This window comes from Neoarius graeffei, chromosome 5 (genome assembly GCF_027579695.1).
Source record: "Neoarius graeffei isolate fNeoGra1 chromosome 5, fNeoGra1.pri, whole genome shotgun sequence".
NCBI classification, from domain to species: domain Eukaryota; kingdom Metazoa; phylum Chordata; class Actinopteri; order Siluriformes; family Ariidae; genus Neoarius; species Neoarius graeffei.
Window position 1 is genome coordinate 2,905,495 of NC_083573.1, and position 18,785 is coordinate 2,924,279.

Below are 18,785 nucleotides of genomic sequence, written 5' to 3' on the forward strand. Positions count from 1 at the left end.
TCGGGATTACAGCACCTATTTGGGATTGACTGGAAGTAAAAGAAGGTGAACTTTACCTGGATTACAGGTAAGAGGCCTAAAAACAGGCTTGATGTCAGAGGCAAGAAAACTGTACTGGGGGGAATAAAATTGTCACTACTCTACTACTTGAGATCATTCTGCGATGTTGGCTGGGGGGAAAAGGCTCTCGGAATCATGGCCATTCTCTGACCAGTGAGTGTTCTGCACTATTTCTTACTCCACCCACATACCCCTCTTTGGCTCATGTGGTACCTTGGCAAGAAGATTAACCAAATTCACGGCTCACTTGGTAATCTGTCAACAAAATGCAGGATTATGGAGAATTTGCCTGCTTTGAGCTGCACTGGAAACCAGACTGGGATTAATGTTATATTACATTACAGGCATTTAGCAGACGCTCTTATCCAGAGCAATGTACGGCATAACCGGAGCAGGTGGGGGTTAGGTGCCTTGCTCAAGGGCACTTCAGCCATTTTTGCTGGTCCAGAGAATCAAACCTGCAACCTTTTGGTCCCAAAGCTGCTTCCTTCACCATTAGACCATGGCTTCTCCCAATGTTCCGGCCACTTCCAGAACACAGAACATCCAGGATTACAGCTCAGGAAAAATCCTGATGTTGCGATTGCTTCTTCTGTTACAATATCTGTGATCAAGCTGTTCCCAGGCCACAGTGTGTTTGTAACACCAACAGATTGTGCCGTCATGGTGCGTACACGTACACACGTACGGAAACCAGAATTAAGGCGAGACACAAGACTGCACTCCTGCACCAAGCGTTTTGTCTCAACAATGCGAAAAATCATTACGCTGTCAGAATGCACTGGGGGAAACAAATCCTCACGCCCGCATACACGGATACAAAGGTCTGAGTGCCAGAAATAAGAACTGTTCGTAGAGGAGGTCTGTGGAAGACTTGTGATCTCTTTTGAGGAGGGAACGAAACCCATCAAAGGAAACTGTTAAAACAGATGCAGAAAGAAAACAGCAGCTGTGGTTGGGTCAGGGGGAAAAAGAGTGAAGGCTAAAAGGCTTTGTTTCTTTTCAGGAACATCCCATCTAATCCTGGCAGGATGGGATGGAGAGAGAGACAAACACGAGCCGTTTGGAGAAAAGAAAGGAGTGAAAGAGCATGAAAAGGAGGGGATTTATTGGTGAACTGGGGGCTTGCAGAGACACGGACCAGACGTGGCAACACGCCAAGGCCTTCCAGAGTGATTTACAGCGAAGATCTCGTGCGTACAACACACTCGCAAATAACGACTGATGAGTCAGAAGTGGTCAGAGTTCTCGTGAGGCAAGAGAAGGTTGTATGAGGATTTTGCTTACCATGCAGCAGATTCTTGGCCATTTTTCCTCATGTCCTGCTGATTTCACTTGCGCAAGTTGCTTTTCAACATGGTTCGCAATGTAACCAACTGATTTAAAAAAGCAGCTCGACAACTGGTCCACGGTTCACACATTCCTCAGTCATGCAACGTTTTTCACGAGTTGATAAACTTTTCTGCAGTGTCAGAGTGCAAGAACAACGTTCTTCACTCGTGTTCCTCATTCGTGAAGTTTCAAACCACAGGTTTATACTTGGGCTTGTCTCAGCTCGTTCACAGGGACTTGCATCAAACACAAATGACTTAAATGTGTGTCATGTTTGATATGTGAGGAGAAATGTTTAACATTTCTGGAAGGAGTCTCCAGTGTTGGAGGTCAGTCAGAGGTAAAGCTGGAACTTGAAGATTTCTGACATCTTGTCTCCGACATCAGACTCCGATTGTCTCAGAGCACATCACTTTATTCCATCTTTCTTTCTGTCTGGACTCATGATGAAAAGCTGCTTCTATAAATAAGACATCTGGCGAGCTGTTTCAGAGTCTGGGAAATGTTAACCTGACTGATTAACCTCCTCATCTTGGGAACTGTTAACTTTGCTTCTTTTTGGTTTTGGCGAGTGTAGTCCAAAAAAAAAAAAACAACTTTGCAAATATGCCCGAAAACACGCCACCCTGTCTGAGGCTTCTCGTTTGAATCTGGTTATCTGTGTTGTAAAGGAGCGTGGTTTTAAATCAGAGACGCGAATGCCCAAATGGAAGTTTTCTTCAATCGTCTTATACTCAGCTCAGTCATTGAGAAGAAAAGCCTGCTTTGAAATACCTCGCCCTGCAGGCTTCGTCTGCAAAGTTTTCCCTCAAAGCCCCATCACAGGAGGAACAGGGATCAAATGGCTCATTGTCAGCTTTGAAAAGCCGTGTCCCTGGGCCACGTCAATAACTAATCAAAAAAGTGAAAAGTTCCCCTGGACGGCGATGATTTTCAAGTTCTTGCATTCAGCACAGGTTAGCGCCCCTGCTGTTAGCAGCCAACGCTAATGCTCGAGCCTGTCTGAGTCTGGGCCGGGTTCACCGAGCCATCCTTTTTATTTTCTTTGATATGAAACGTGCAGCGAAATGTCAGTTGCAGACTCGCCAATTATCGGCGGATTAGGGGATTAAATTAACGAGTTTAGACGACAGCTTTGCTGTTGCCTAGATAATCTCCTTACGTTAGTCTGGGCAGATGACTAGTGCATTCGGCGAGGGAGAGAAGCAGAGATTCTGATTATTCCTCTCGAAAGGACTCGTCTTAATATGAGGGGGAGTTCACCCCGTGGGCGCCTGATAGCACGGTGAAGACGCAGGAAGCGAGAGAGGAGATCGGCTCACGGAAGGAAAAGCACAGGAATAGACTCGCTCTCCATCCATTCGCCCCCCTGCAGAAATGTCTTCTCTTCCCCAAAGTGAGCTCTGAAGCGGTTAATCCTTTTATCAGGCGAGTCTCCGCTGTGCAGAGCCCATCATTTCTGCATCTGCCCCCGTTTTAGTCCTTCCTGCTCCTTGCTTTCGCCTTTGATTTGGATGGTTTCCGACTCTTTATTAGTGTTTGTGTGCTCCTGATGTGGACGGATGGGGTCACGGGAAAATGTAGGACGCCGCTGTCGTACGCTCTCGTGTCGCGGCAGGGGGGACGTGTCCGCAAGTTTACTGAGATCAGATTTGTTTCGTGGTGCAGTTTCATCCTGAAGTTGATCTGATTTGATTGTTTTGAATCACAATCCCAGAATTCCTTGAGCTCGTTCCTTGACACGTTTATGGACTGGACAACCTCAGTTGGAAGACTCGTTGGAGAAAGAATGTGAAATAAACTGTGTGTTGCTCTTCAAATGGAATACGCTTCTCATGATATGCCACCAAAGCCTTCATTTCCAAGCTTAGAATCAAAGTAAGCTCCCTGTTGACACTTGGAGCTCTTCATAAGCCTTGGATGTTGGGAATTATGTCCGTTTTTTGCTCATACGGTACTTGTCTTGATGGCAAACTGAGCTTTGGTGTGGTTCTTGTATTCGATGATCGTCTTCAGGTTAGCTCTAAAGCTGGAGCTTTAAGGGAACCGAACCAAACTCCTCTGATCCAGATCATTAAAATGGTTCTTCATAACCAGATTTTGATCTCGAAGGTTTCTCGTTCCACCTAAAACACTCGCCTTGTTGAGAGGACACTTGGGCTGAGGCGCTTTCCCTCTTCAGGACAAGTAGAATATTGTAACGCTTTGCGCTCCAGAGCTGTCGTGTGCTGTCTGTCGTCCTGATGCTCGGAGAGTGAAGTGGAAGTATCTCGGAGAGCCCAGGAACAGAGGAAGGCCTTGTCGTATGATTGCGAGGAAGCTGCCACCTCTCTTCTCAGATCCACACTGTTCCTGTCATCCTTCCCCCCCAGAGCGACGGTGCACAAAGCTTTTCCTGACACAATCGTGGGAAGCGCACATCATCCAGTCTGGATGGAGCGGCTCGGGCGTGCTCCATCACACACAGCGAAGTCACCTAGAAATGGGAGAAAAACTTTCCCACCACAGCGCTGTTGGATTCTGAATCCTGATTGGTCCGAACGTGCTGATGAACGTTCACAGGGATGTGGGCAGGACGGGTTGCTGTGGAAAAATAATCAACCTTCGAATGGAACAGTAGCTCTGCTTCGTCACACCACCCCACTGTTGATGTGTTTTACTCAAGCAGCAACGTTTTCTGACGAAATGAAGACTGAATTAAGTGTGAAATTAAGAGTAAACTTGAAGATATGTTTCAAAACATACTCGAGGTGAATTAAAGTCTTGGATGTGGGCATCATCTGATATTAAGGCTATAAACATAATCTATTATTGTTTTCAAATTTTATTGCTAATCAACACTCACTATGAAGAAATGGTACAATGTAAACTTGTGATCGGTCCCAGGACACACCCCTGATGCACCTCACACCAGCCACATGAACAGTGTGCCACTTTCAGCCCCGGGCTCTCACACCTGCCCTTGAGCTGCCCCACCTGATGCCTTCGAGTCAGTGCGCTGTTCTGCGACCTCTCGTTATCTCCTGTCACTGGGGGTCAAAGGGCATGCTAACCAAACCAGCCTAATATCAAGGTTCATCCCAAAATCTGCTTTCGATCAACTTCCTGTTTGAAGAGGAGTAACTGGAGAAATTCTCAGATTTTCTCAAGGCGTTTGAAAAACACATTTTAGATATAAATACTGGTTGTACTTGGATATCAATTCCGAACCTGGATATACTCTTGGTTTGTAACCATAGTAACCGTTCCTTACCCTTATCTACTCTTGTATCGCACTCGTCCTCGCTCCGTTTTTCTTTTTCTTCGTCCACGCCATCCTCATTTCCTTTCCGTGTTTGACGGATTATGTTTCTCTCTCCAAACAGGAGATATGGAATTAATTATGCAAAGCAAGTTGAACAAGTTCAAGCCCAAGACCCGGGGTGAGGGGGTGTGGGAGGGGTCGATGAATGAATATTCAAATGACCGAGGAGGCATATTTAGGACGCTGATTTGCATGTCTTTAGTGCCGGCGAGCCACTTGGCGACGAAAACGCACACTGAGGAATAAATCCGAACGAGCGTCTGACATGCGTTTACGTTTGGAGTTAAAGAGGCGGAGTTACTGTTCCCACCACATCGTTGATTATTTTCCTGTAACAGTACACCACAACATGTTTTATTCCCCTTATACAACAGCAGTTTACCAAAAATGATTTTTCAATCAGTAAAGAGCGTGTCGTACTTTTTATCTGTCTTTAGTTACATTTCACACCGTGGCACATTCGCATACGTGATTTATCGCAGCTATAAACATTCAAACCACAAAAAAAAAACAGCTCGTCATTTTTTTGTGACAGAGAAACCACAAATCATGAAAATATTTCATTTATTAAAAAAATAAATTTTACTCTCAAGAGGAGACGAGCACAATTTTAAAAATGACAATTTTGAGGTGAAGGACACGATTTAACAGAAAATCGGCCACCTCCGGTCAGGTTGTAATTATTTTAGAAAATTGAAATGGACGAAGAGAAAAGTACGTCATGATATCAATCTTGTATCTCCATAGCAACCAGTCTGAATGGAAACTCCTCCCAGAAATGTGAAACGATTATAAACCTGTGATATGTCGCAGCTCAACTGTAAAATTTTAGTCAACACCTTCTGACCAATTGGAGTCCGGACTTCAGCAGTGACATGGTCCGGTAAACTCAGTGGAAGTGAGTGCCGTGGTGTTGGCTCGCGAGCGCTGCGTCTCACTCGGTTCTGTAATGACTGAGAGAGAAAGAAGAAATGAGCGAGGGATGAAGACTGTGAAGGAGCAGGGAGAGTGTACACACATTTCAGGAACTAAAGTGTCGTTAAGTTCCTGGGGGGGATATAACGCATCTCATGAGGAACGTGTGCTTTTATGCCGTCATCAGAAAGCAATCAGTGTGTCGAGAGATTCTGGTCTTTCTACCTGGACTGTATCGTGTTCCAATGATGTAAAAACCTCTAAAAGCCGTCTCTGTTACAGCACAGAGGAACGGGAGTCATGACTATTCATTTCGTACCTTATGAGGACCAAAATGTCCCCACAATCACCGGGTGGGGGAAAAAAAATCCTTTTCCCACAAAATACATAAAGAAACAAACAAATAAATTTGGGAAAAGGTTTCAGTTAAGATTCGGTTTCAGTGTTGCAGTAATGAGCTCCAGCTTTCGTGACCTCAGTGGGAGGTCCTCATAAAGCCGGAAAAACCTGTGTGTGTGTGTTTTTCTAGGTGCTCGATTAGACAGTGTCACTCGAAACGAAAAGGCGTTATTGCTGTGCCTGAGGCCTGCTTTTACACACACACACACACACACACACACACACACAGAGCTGGGTAATTGTTATTCATCTGCTGGTAATGAGATGAGGTGCCCAGTGGCGAGGGACTCGAGTGCTGCATCTCTTTTGTTATGCTAAATACACACTGTGAGAGCTGGACCTCTGTCTGTCTGTCTCACCCTCTGTCTGTCTCTCTGTCTCTATCTGTCTGTCTGTCTCTGTCACTCGCTCTCTCTTTGTCTCTTTCTCTGTCTGCTTCTGTCTCTCATTCTCACTGTCTGTCTCTCTGAGTCTCTCTGCCTCTCTCACTCGATCTCTGTCTTATAAAGTGGGTGGGGGCATTATAAAGGGCACGGTGCATTATAAAGGGCGTGGGGTTGTTATAAAGGGGGCAGGGGCGTTATAAAGGGGGCAGGGGCATTATAAAGGGCGTGGGGTTGTTATAAAGGGGGCAGGGGCGTTATAAAGGGGGCAGGGGCATTATAAAGGGTGCGGGGTCATTATAAAAGGGGGCGGGGGCGTTATAAAGGGGGCGGGGGCGTTATAAAGGGTGAGGGGTTGTTATAAAGGGGGCAGGGGTGTTATAAAGGGTGCGGGGTCATTATAAAAGGGGGTGGGGCGTTATAAAGGGTGCGGGGTCATTATAAAAGGGGGTGGGGCGTTATAAAGGGTGCGGGGTCATTATAAAAGGGGGTGGGGCGTTATAAAGGGTGCGGGGTCATTATAAAAGGGGGTGGGGCGTTATAAAGAGTGAGGAATTGTTATAAAGGGGGCGGGGGCATTATAAAGGGGGCGGGGACGTTATAAAGGGGGCGGGGTGTTATAAAGGGGGCGGGGGCGTTATAAAGGGGGCAGGGGTTGTTATAAAGGGGGCGGGGTATTATAAAAGGGGCGTGGTAATTATAAAAGGGGCGGGGTGTTATAAAGGGGTGGGGTTGTTATAAAGGGGGCGGGGCATTATAAAGGGGGCAGGTGTGTTCTGTCACACTGGGCTCATTCACATCTCACACCTTATATTTTATATAATTTCATGCAGGTGACATCACCACTTGAGTTTTGCTGAATGATTGTTGTTCTCCTTTAATTCTCTGCCCCGTCTGCTCTTTCCGTCATTTCTTTTTATGTTTGAGACTTTTTTTTCCTTTGGAGTTGTCACGGTAACAAGGATTAAATCCCGCAGTGGGACGCTGAAATTATAAGAAGAACGTTGGTATGATCCCAAACCTGTCTTCTATTAAACATCCAAAACTCACGCACCAGCTGCTGATATGAGTGGGCGGGGCAGAATACTCAAATGAGCGTGCATGATTGACATTAGCTTTGAGCTGTTTATTATTTTAAACGTGTGTGTGTTTCCTGTGTGTGTGTGTGTGTGTGTGTCTATTTTCTTTGATCATTGTTTGAGAAGTGGAGCGTCCCGGAGCGTACCATTCCTCTGGAGAAGTCGTTTCTCTGCAAAACAAATCGGAAATTTTTAATATAAATTTGGAAGATATTATTTTTCCTGTCTTTCCTTTCTTTGTTGTAGATTTTTCTGATTTTACTTTCATTTCAGTGAATTTAAATTTTTTAGTTTATTTTAGCAAACAGAAGTAAATAATTCTAATATTGTTAAGTGTAGAATTTTAGCTTTTCAGTGTCCACATGTATGAATCTGTAAATTTGCGAAAACTTTTTTTTTTTTGCAAAAGTGAAATTATTTTTTAAGTATCTTGCTGTAGTTCATGATTTTAAAACATTAAATACAAACAGAAGCTGCGTTAAAGTCTGAACAAATATGATACGAAATACAGAATATGAAATGTTTTTGAGATCGATGGACTTTTCCCACTCAGAGTTTGGAAACTTGTAATTTCTTATGCATGTCTGGTCAGAAATTTTCTCATTTTACTATAAAGTGGGCGGGGCTAATGTCTAATAGATTATACTGTTGTGAATATAATGATGAAGGGAGCTGTATATAAAGGCACTCGCAGCATTATTTTTAATGTTTAATCATAATTTGTGATCATTTTTCTTGGATTGACATCACAAAAGCCTTTAAAAGACTCCAGTTTTCACTTGGCACCATTCAGACAGCACACACACACACACACACTCTCTCTGAATGACACACTCCTCATTGGAAATTCAGCTGGTCATGCTCCTCCAGTGTATTTGCAGTGCATTAATGGAAATTGCCACCAACTTTCCAAGCCGAGGTTTTAAAAAGCGTGCTTTAGTGCACTTCCTGTCACCACATCACTGTAATTGCGACATCACTTTTATCCAAAAAGCTCTACCACAAGATAAAGATAAAAGTCTGAACCTCAGGTGTGTGTTTATTTTCCTGTCGCCGTGGGACTTGCCCTGTTCACCGATATTAACCTTGTGCGGTTTTTCCTTCTTCCGCGGCCCGGACTTTGTCTCGAAAGCTCCGAGTCCATGACGTTTTCGCTGTGGTGTTGAGACCTTCAGTCCTTCAGGCGCAGAGGTGAGATGTGACCATATAAAACTTCCAGACGTGCCCTGCAGCCGCTGAGCGTCTTATCCGTCTCCCTTTCTGATGCTTCAAAGCGGAATGTCTCGGAAACCGGAACACGGCAGGTTGATGTATTTACAACCTTCTTCAGGAATTCTTCACTTTCAGGAAGGAGGCGCCGTTTTGAATCCAACACACAGCAGTCTGATCATCTGATCTCACACTGTGTTCCTCACATTCACAAAAAGTCCTTCATACAATTATTTATTTTTACACACGCCACAGAGACACACAGAATTGTCCCATATTCCTGGATGTTCTTTCACACATTCCCAATAGATCCCAGATTATCCATATTCTTCACTTTTCCCATATTCACTGTACTTGTTTCCCCCGTATTCCCAGTATCCCAGAGATGGCCCTGTTTCCTCTTATTTTCAACAGTCTGCATTTTTCACACCTTCCCAGTATTCCCTATATTTACCATTTTCCATGCTCCCCATCGTCTTAATTCTTCCCAGTGTATTCCGTGTTGTCCAAAATTCCTATACGTTTCCCATTTTCCTCTTATTCTCCATGATCTTTATTTTATTCCTTTCCCCCACTTTCCTGACATTTCAAGTATTAGATATCTTCTTCTAATTCCCCATAATCTTTCCAAGAGTCCCAATAATTCCACATAGTTAATTTCCCCAAAAGTCCTCATACTCGTCTTTTCCCTTATATACTTTCCCATATTCCCAGTATCACACACAATTCCCAGTCCCCATATTCTTATTGTTCCCACTATTTTATGTAGTCTCATATTCCTCTTATTCCCAAATTTTTCAATTTTCCAATATTCCCAAATTCTGAGAGAGTTCTTGTTTTTCCTGATTGTCCATCCTCTTTATTTTGCCCACATTCTTGACAATATTGCCAATTGCTGATATTTTCTTTTCCCCACATTCCCAATATACCATGTATTCCTTATTTCTCAAAATCTTCAGTTTTCCAGTATTTCCAGGATACCACATCATTAATCAGTGTATTCCTGATTTTTCTCCAATTCCCCATAATCTTCAGGTTTCCTATATTCCCAAAATCTCAAATATTTCCTGTTCTCTCGCTTCATTTTCCCAGATTCCTAACATTAACAATATTTCTCTTTGCCCATCGCTGCTGTCGTTTCTTTTCCCCATATTCCCAACATCTCATGTATTACTCATTTTCCTCTTACTCCACATAATCTTTCATTTCTTCCCGATATTCCCAGTATCATGTTTTCCATACCTATCCCTTTTCCCTCATGTATTTTCCCACTTTCCGATATCATCCATGTTTCCTGTTTGTGCCATAATTTCTAACAATATTCCTGATTTCCCCCCCATTCCTCAATTTTCTTTCTTCCCATCTTCCTCATGTTTCCCTCGTATTGCTCTGTGTTCCCCAGTACCCCGTTCCTGTTCGTTTCCCAGTGTATTCCTGTTTCCCCGTATTCCCTGCAAAGGAAATATTCACTTCCAGGATTGACTTCCTTTTGTTCCCTGAGCTCAAGTGTTGGCTCTGGATCTCCGAACCAGGATCATCGGACATCTTTGTTATAATAATAATAATTATAATAATAATCCATGGCATAATAGAAATGACTGTTCAGTTTTTTTTCTTTATCCAGTTTTCACCTTGAAAATATTCCATCACACATTTTTTGGGTGGATTTTTAAATTACTTTTTTCCCATTGAACAACAGATTTGTGGCACAGTAAAGCACTGTAACACACACACCCCTAATGGACCACTAACAATCCCAAATTTCGTTGCCATGCCAACCCATTTTGCCTTGTGTGTAACTGGTGCTGTTAATTGGCTCGTCATTGAGGACCGAGTGTTTTGATTCCTTGAAAAACACAGAGTTTTACAGAACGCTTTCGCACAGAACTCTCATTTCCTGTGTGCTTTCTTTCATTCTTTTTTTTTTTAACCTTTGTCCCTTCAGCATAAAGATGATTAATCAGAGCCGCGTCAGTCTGGGCATGTTTTTCCTGTCATTTTATTTTTAATTTAACATGCCTTAATGATGTCTCTCTCTCTCACACACACACACACACACCAGCTTCAGCCTTGCACCTGAATGCCACTTTCTCCCCCTGAATAAAGAGCATGCTTGGTGCTTTAATAACCAGCAGGCAGGATTTGAAACGAGGCCAGATCGATTAAAGTTAAAAGCAGCCGTAAATACATCAGCGGCGTTTAAGGGAACTGAACAGAATGAACATGGGTTTAATATTTGTGCAGGAAACACACTCATGAGCCGAGGATTCGTGTGAAAGCACTTTGTTCAACGTGAATATGAATAACTGAAGCTGGTACCGATGGAGAAATTTCCCCGTCGTCTTCCAGGACATGTTTGTTGTCTGATGTTCCCTTTTTTTCCCTCCCCGAGAAGTAGCAGTATACAGCAGTTAGTTCCGCTCCGCTGAGTCTAATTGGTCGAGCAGCGTTCCCATAGTGCTGATATTTCCCGATAGCAGCCCTGTGACGTTTCTCTGTGCGCTCGTCTGTGTCCTGAATGTAAAATTCCACTTCTGATTTTGATACGATGATGACCGTCGTGTCAGTGACATCATCAGAAGACGTGGCAAACGACTGCAAACATGAATACTCACCGCATGAAGATGAGAAGGAATTTACCGGTGTAGCAGGCCAAATTAAGCCCTGCCCAGATTAAACCCGGGGATAGTTTAGCCCAGGCCAGAGTATACCCCGGGGATAAACTGTCCTCGGCCAAACTATACCCGAGGTGTAAAATAGCCTCGGCCAGACTTTACCCGTCCAGGCCAGAATATTACCCCCTCTGTGTGAAGAGGATTTGATTGTATTTACACAGTGTATGTAGACTCACTTTTTAACCCGGAGGGAACCGAACAGGTTCCTGTTTCCAAGTGATTAAAGTTTTTCTCATTTTGTGCACACATCATCGTTTGTAAACTGAAATCTTTGTAAATTACAGTTAGGAAAGTCTATTTTTACGAGGGCCCTAGCTAGTGAGATGCCGACGTGAACTCCTATTGGCGGGGACAGATATCCGTGAAATCAATATAAGGAATATGTTTACATCACATCTTGAGGTTCCTTGTGGATTTTTCAGTGGACTCGACTGTTTAACGCACTGCTGGCACCGTAACGACGTCATACGGCTCACATGGTTGATGCGTGTGCGTAGTGTGTGTGGAGGGGGACGCACTGCCGAAAGAGTGATGGTTTTACTTAAAAGTGAGCAGAGCAGGCGGCCTTACTTTTCATTTCATAATGTCGTCATCTTTATTTAGTATGCATCTCAGTATTTTTTTCAACAAATAAATCTGCAGTTTATTTCACACTGTGTTTGTTGATGCATTGATTCCGATCGACCCTTTCATTTATATCAGTGGACTCGACCATTTAACAGAGATCATAGGCATTCTGTATTTATATTCACTCTGCCTGAAAGCTCTTGTCCTGTGTCAGTGTGTACGTGTGTGCTAAAATGTGTTCCCGATACAGAGATGTTGAAGCAGGAAAACGTGTTAAGCAGGCCTTCCAAACCATGTACATACATACAGTGTGTGTGTGTGTGTGTGTGTGTGTGTTACACACACACACACACACACACACACACATACACACACACACAGAGTGGTGCTTGAAAGTTTGTGAACCCTTTAGAATTTTCTATATTTCTGCATAAATATGAGCTAAAACATCATCAGATTTTCACACAAGTCCTAAAAGTAGATAAAGAGAACCCAGTTAAACAAATGAGACAAAAATATTATACTTGGTCATTTATTTATTGAGGAAAATGATCCAATATTACATATCTGTGAGTGGCAAAAGTATGTGAACCTCTAGGATTAGCAGTTAATTTGAAGGTGAAATTAGAGTCAGGTGTTTTCAATCAATGGGATGACAATCAGGTGTGAGTGGGCACCCTGTTTTATTTAAAGAACAGGGATCTATCAAAGTCTGATCTTCACAACACATGTTTGTGGAAGTGTATCATGGCACGAACAAAGGAGATTTCTGGGGACCTCAGAAAAAGCATTGTTGATGCTCATTAGGCCGGAAAAGGTTACAAAACCATCTCTAAAGAGTTTGGACTCCACCAATCCACAGTCAGACAGATTGTGTACAAATGGAGGAAATTCAAGACCATTGTTACCCTCCCCAGGAGTGGTCGACCAACAAAGATCACTCCAAGAGCAAGGCATGTAATAGTCAGCGAGGTCACAAAGGACCCCAGGGTAACTTCTAAGCAACTGAAGGCCTCTCTCACATTGGCTAATGTTAATGTTCATGAGTCCACCATCAGGAGAACACTGAACAACAATGGTGTGCATGGCAGGGTTGCAAGGAGAAAGCCACTGCTCTCCAAAAAGAACATTGCTGCTCATCTGCAGTTTGCTAAAGATCACGTGGACAAGCCAGAAGGATATTAGAAAAATGTTTTGTGGATGGATGAGACCAAAATAGAACTTTTTGGTTTAAATGAGAAGCGTTATGTTTGGAGAAAAGAAAACACTGCATTCCAGCAGAAGAACCTTATCCCATCTGTGAAACCTGGTGGTGGTAGTATCATGGTTTGGGCCTGTTTTGCTGCATCTGGGCCAGGACGGCTTGCCATCATTGATGGAACAATGAATTCTGAATTATACCAGTGAATTCTAAAGGAAAATGTCAGGACATCTGTCCATGAACTGAATCTCAAGAGAAGGTGGGTCATGCAGCAAGACAACGACCCTAAGCACACAAGTCGTTCTACCAAAGAATGGTTAAAGAAGAATAAAGTTAATGTTTTGGAATGGCCAAGTCAAAGTCCTGACCTTAATCCAATGGAAATGTTGTGGAAGGACCTGAAGCGAGCAGTTCATGTGAGGAAACCCACCAATATCCCAGAGTTGAAGCTGTTCTGTACGGAGGAACGGGCTAAAATTCCTCCAAGCCGGTGTGCAGGACTGATCAACAGTTACCGCAAACGTTTAGTTGCAGTTATTGCTGCACAAGGGGGTCACACCAGATACTGAAAGCAAAGGGTCACATACTTTTGCCACTCACAGATATGTAATATCGGATCATTTTCCTCAATAAATAAATGACCAAGTATAATATTTTTGTCTCATTTGTTTAACTGGGTTCTCTTTATCTACTTTTAGGACTTGTGTGAAAATCTGATGATGTTTTAGGTCATATTTATGAAGAAATATACAAAATTCTAAAGGGTTCACAAACTTTCAAGCACCACTGTATGTGTGTGTATATATATATATAGAGAGAGACCTTTCACCCAAAATATAATAATTCTATTGATAGAACTATGAAGCTGTAACTCATTGATGTGTGACAGTTTAAAGTTCAGCTGTAGCTGTGTACAGTTTCATTATAATGTTTTGGATCTGTGCTTTTATTTTAATGTGTAAACGCGACTGAGGAGAAGTGTGACAGTAATCTTTGATCTTTGTGGTAGTTTAATATTTTTAGTGATTAAAGTTTTTCTGGTTGAGTAATAAAAGTATGTGTTAAGAGTTTTAAGATTTAGGTCAGTTTGCTTTCTCACTTAATTTAGCTGACAAAACTGAATTCTCAATAAATTATTGAAAAATTAAGTAATTCTTGTGTATATCACTCAACACTACTCATATCATGGGGTATAATTTGGCCTGACGGGTATGAATTGGCCAGCTGTAATATACACCAGAGTATAAATTGGCCTCAGACATAACATACCCGGGGTATAATCTAGCCTCGGCCGCTTTAACCCCAGGTATAGTCCGGACTGGGGGTATACTGCAGCCTGTTACACTGGAACCACCATGAACTGAAACGTACAAATTAACGTGAGCTAGCCAGCTAGCTGATGTAGCTACAATAAAGTGGGTGTGGCTTCTTCAGGATCTGTTTCCACTCGCGGAGCAAAAATAGCCAGAACGTTTGTCCACGTTGTGTCCAAAATGTCACTGAATGGATATTAATTTCTTGTTTAAAGACGTGTTGTGTGTCAAAGCATCATCACACTCGAGGTCGTGCTGCTGAACTGAAGATCAGGCCAGAAAATAGATACATCACCTTTAATAAATAATCCATGTTTATCAGGTTTCCGTTGTTTCCCATCTTCATTTTTTACACGCAGTCGCTCCTTCCCCCATGTTCCGGATATTCCCATCTTCTTCATTTTCACACATCTGCAGATTTTCTTCATTCTTAAGATTTCCCAGTAATTCCAATATTCTTTATTTCCCCCATATTCCCATTATGTCCTATTTCCCCTTGTTCTCATATCCTTGCTTGTTCCACATTCCCAATATTCCCCAATCCCCTTATTCTTTCCATATTCCCAGTATTTCATATATATAAATCCCCCCCCCCCCCCCCCCCCATATAGATGACTTGCAACCATGTGATCAAAATGTGCTACGTCATGAGCGTCTGCCATGATGGTGGATCTACAAAGCAACTCGGACGGCAGCCGCTGAAAGTGTGTCTGTAAACAATGCTGAATTTTCTAAGTATCACCACGATTTGAACGCTTGAGTGAAGATTTGATACAAAGAGACGATGGACTTGTGTAGCTTTGACCCATATTACTTTAAAAAGTTAGAATTTTCTGAAGTAGTCATGAAAGTGTTCCGGATTTTTAGATTTTCATGAAAATTCCTCCGGATTTTTTCTGCTAATAATGAAATACCTGGAAATCCGGATATTTGACAAAACTCTTGAAAATCTCTGGTTTTCCGAATGGAGAAATGTATTTTTCGGATTTTTCGCATTCCGAGACGCGGCGTAATACTTGGCATCGTCCTTGCATGGGCGCGGTCCTTAAACAGCCCAAACACAGTTCATTGATTAAAGACAGGTGTTCTTTGTTAACGGCGCATGTGCCGGAGCTCATTAGGCACGTGCGCCCAAGGCGCGCCTTCAGGTGCACGTGCTAAGACGTGCAGGACTGACACTGTTCTGCGCAAGCGCAACACGATCGCACTAGAAAGCATGTTCAAGCTGCCAGTGGAGCTGCGGTCTTTTTAGTTGCGAATTACGAGTATTTCCTCTTGTTAATAATTCGCCGTCTCAAAACAAGCAAAACTTTCCTCTTTCTTTCGATGTGAAGAGAGGTCAGCAATTTATTATATAGATATTTTTTTTTCCCATCAAAGTTGCATTTTGTGGTTTCGAAGCTGAGTTTTAGTGCCGTTTCTAGAACACAACATCAAGAAAACGTGGAAGAAACAGCAATAATGGAAGAGCCGGTTTCTAAGCTGCCTAAAACTAGCAATGGGAATTATTTTTTGTTACAGAATGCACTCAGGCTGCCAGTCAGTGTGTCACAGACACACACACACACACACACACACACACACACACACACCCTACGCCCCTGATTCACATGAGAAATTTGGTATTCATTGGTGTTTAAATTTACAGACAATACGAACTAATGTAAACAATTGGCTTCAACTCGCATAAATCTGAATTGGAAATGTTTAGCTCAATTTAGCTTCTGCAAACACACAGCTCTACTAAAAGATTGATAAACGAGGCTCAACGTCCCCAACATTGAAACCTGAAAGCTTTAGAAACTCTAACAGACCTTTACTGTTTAACAGCACTGGTTTGGGATTTTGCTGAGTTTACCTTCAACTGTCTGATTTTTTTCAAAGTAATGAAGTGTGTAGCAGGAAAATCACCGCGTTTTCTAAACGCACTCCTGAAAATTACTCATTAACTCGGGGAATTAAATCTGATATTTTTTGCCATGTTAATCATTAATGTACATGAAAGAAAAAGGCTTAAAAGTTATAACTTGTTTTAGTGAAAATAAGGACTAAAATGCACTAGAATGCAGGGGTTTGCGTGTTATCTTAGTCCCCCCCCCCCCCCATCTCTTAGTTTGACTTTCAGGTTTTTTTTTCTTTGCTCCATTTTCATCTCTACTGAAGATAAGACACTTCTACCGACCATCGAGTACCTAGATATCGCGTTCTATCTGGTTCGGCTGCCGAAGAATCGAGTCCGACCTCGGATGAAACGTAGCCCATGTTCAGTCTGGATTATTTCTATCGTATAAATTTGCTGGCGCTCCTGGAGGTGAAATGGTAATACACGTGTTAAAATTATAACAACGACCGAGTGAACCACAACAAGAGAGAACGCTCATTTTATTGCAAAGTTCTAGCAACACGAAATAAAATTCTTCCATGAGGTCATCGAGAAAGCTTTTGAATCTCACCTGAGATAAAACCATCACTGCAAACACGAGCTGTTTTGGTTTGAGTCTCTGTTAGATCAGCCCTGCCGATGCTGTTCAGCCGTGCTCGTCTCCTCTCCGTACTGAGCCTCAGAGTTTCCTCGCCCTCTTTCTGAATCACGGACGGAATTCTAAAAAATCGGAACGCCACAGTCACGAGTCCTGTTGTGACCTACAGCACAAAGATACAGTATGGCAGAGCTAAAAGAACGCTTAAAGCAGCGGAAAAACAGAGTTGCGCACACGTGACTATGTTTGGTCTGGAATGTCGCTTGACCCCGCATTTGTTTATATCCACCAACATGGCCGACATCCGGGTTTCTATTTTGCTTTGACGTCACTTGCAAGTCAAGGATACCCGATATCTCCTGGATTCTGGATATTCCCCATCTTCCTAATTTCTCACATATTCCCTGCATTCCTGATATTCTTGGTTTTTCCCATTTCCCAATCATCCCCATATTCCAAAATTTTCCAAAATATTCCAGATATCTCACATTTCAAAAAAAAAAAAATTGTATTTTGCTGGTTTTGTTTTCTTTTATGTTTTTATTCCTTTTTCACTGGTCCTGGATCTAAATCAAGATTTTTATCAATTCTTTATTTTCCAAAAAAAGAAAAAACTCTCCAGGTTTGTGTTTTGGTGTTTTAATTCTGTCCATAAATCCACATGCTGTTCCACGTATTTGGTGGAATCTCAGGATGTTCCTTTATCTCCAGTGATGTTCATTCCCAGATCACTGAACTTCCCAACAGGATGTGAAGATTCATGAGGTTTATTTATAATTTTTCTGAAATCACAGGCATTTGTGTTGTTCACCAGGAGCGTTTGTGTTCTTGCGTCGCAGGTTGGCGAGCGGCAGAGCGTGTTGGTCACTGAGGAGTCGTTTGATGCTCAGTTCTATGTTGCGCACAACAAATTCTATGAACAGGTAAGACCAGGTTTCTGAATCTTTTCCCAATTTTTAATAAAAAGGATGAAGCTGTGACTCACTTTGTGAGCGTTTGTCCTGTTTAAGGATTCCCCGTAATATTTACTGACAGACCTCGACAAACAAAGCGATTTCAAAATGGCCGTTGCCTGTTACGCAGGTTTCCATGGTTACTGTGAAAGTCCGGCTGTGATTGGTGCATTTTGCGAAAAACAAAAAACTGAAATCTAATTTGTACCATGTGTTGTTGTGTAAATTAAAATGATCGTTAATGTTGTTTTATCTCGTAGCTCAAACCTGCAAAAAAAAAAACTCCGGAATGGATTTTGATGATCATGAGCTTGAAGGTTTCCATCAGATTTCTGAAGGTTTCTGTTGAATTCTTTGGTTATAGTTCAAGTCCTCCAAAACCCAAGAGGGTCGCTGTGTTTCAATCAGGAATATCTGAATAAGATCCGATTAAAAAAAACAACAACAACATGAACATTACAGTTTGGTTGAAGCTCTCAGTAAAACCTCTGGAAGTTCTCTCAGATAGATAGATTGATGGACGGGTGGGTCGGTCATCGTCCATCTCCTCCCCCCCGGAACATATTCTTTATTTCTGTTATGATCAGTTCCTCCATAGCGTTACCATGTCTTCCAAATCCAGAGCCTGTCTCAAACAAGTTGATGATTTCAAGTACCTCAGTTCTTGGATCTTGGACTCTGGGAAAGACTTCCTCACTCAAAGCCCAAGCTTGGAAAACCTGGAATAAAATGGACAGCATTTGGTGCTCCAACCTGCCAAACTCGTTGAAATTAAACTTTTTCAAGTCCACCATCGAACCAGTCCTCAAATACGGCTCAGAGCCCTGGACCCTCCCTCAGTGCACGCCTCCATAAACGCTTCGACAGTTTGACACCGACTTGCTCCTCAGGGTTCAGGGTTTGTCCTGGAGGTCC

General features: G+C 42.6%; 1 protein-coding gene across 1 annotated transcript in view; it reads left to right on the top strand.

Annotated features, from left to right (window-relative positions):
• cdkal1 (CDK5 regulatory subunit associated protein 1-like 1) overlaps nt 1-18,785 on the top strand; it is a 358,098-nt gene that overhangs the window by 315,875 nt on the left and 23,438 nt on the right. The window contains exon 13 of the mRNA XM_060920977.1: nt 17,757-17,840. Coding sequence (XP_060776960.1) covers nt 17,757-17,840 — 84 coding nt within the window. The remainder of the gene's footprint in view (nt 1-17,756; nt 17,841-18,785) is intronic.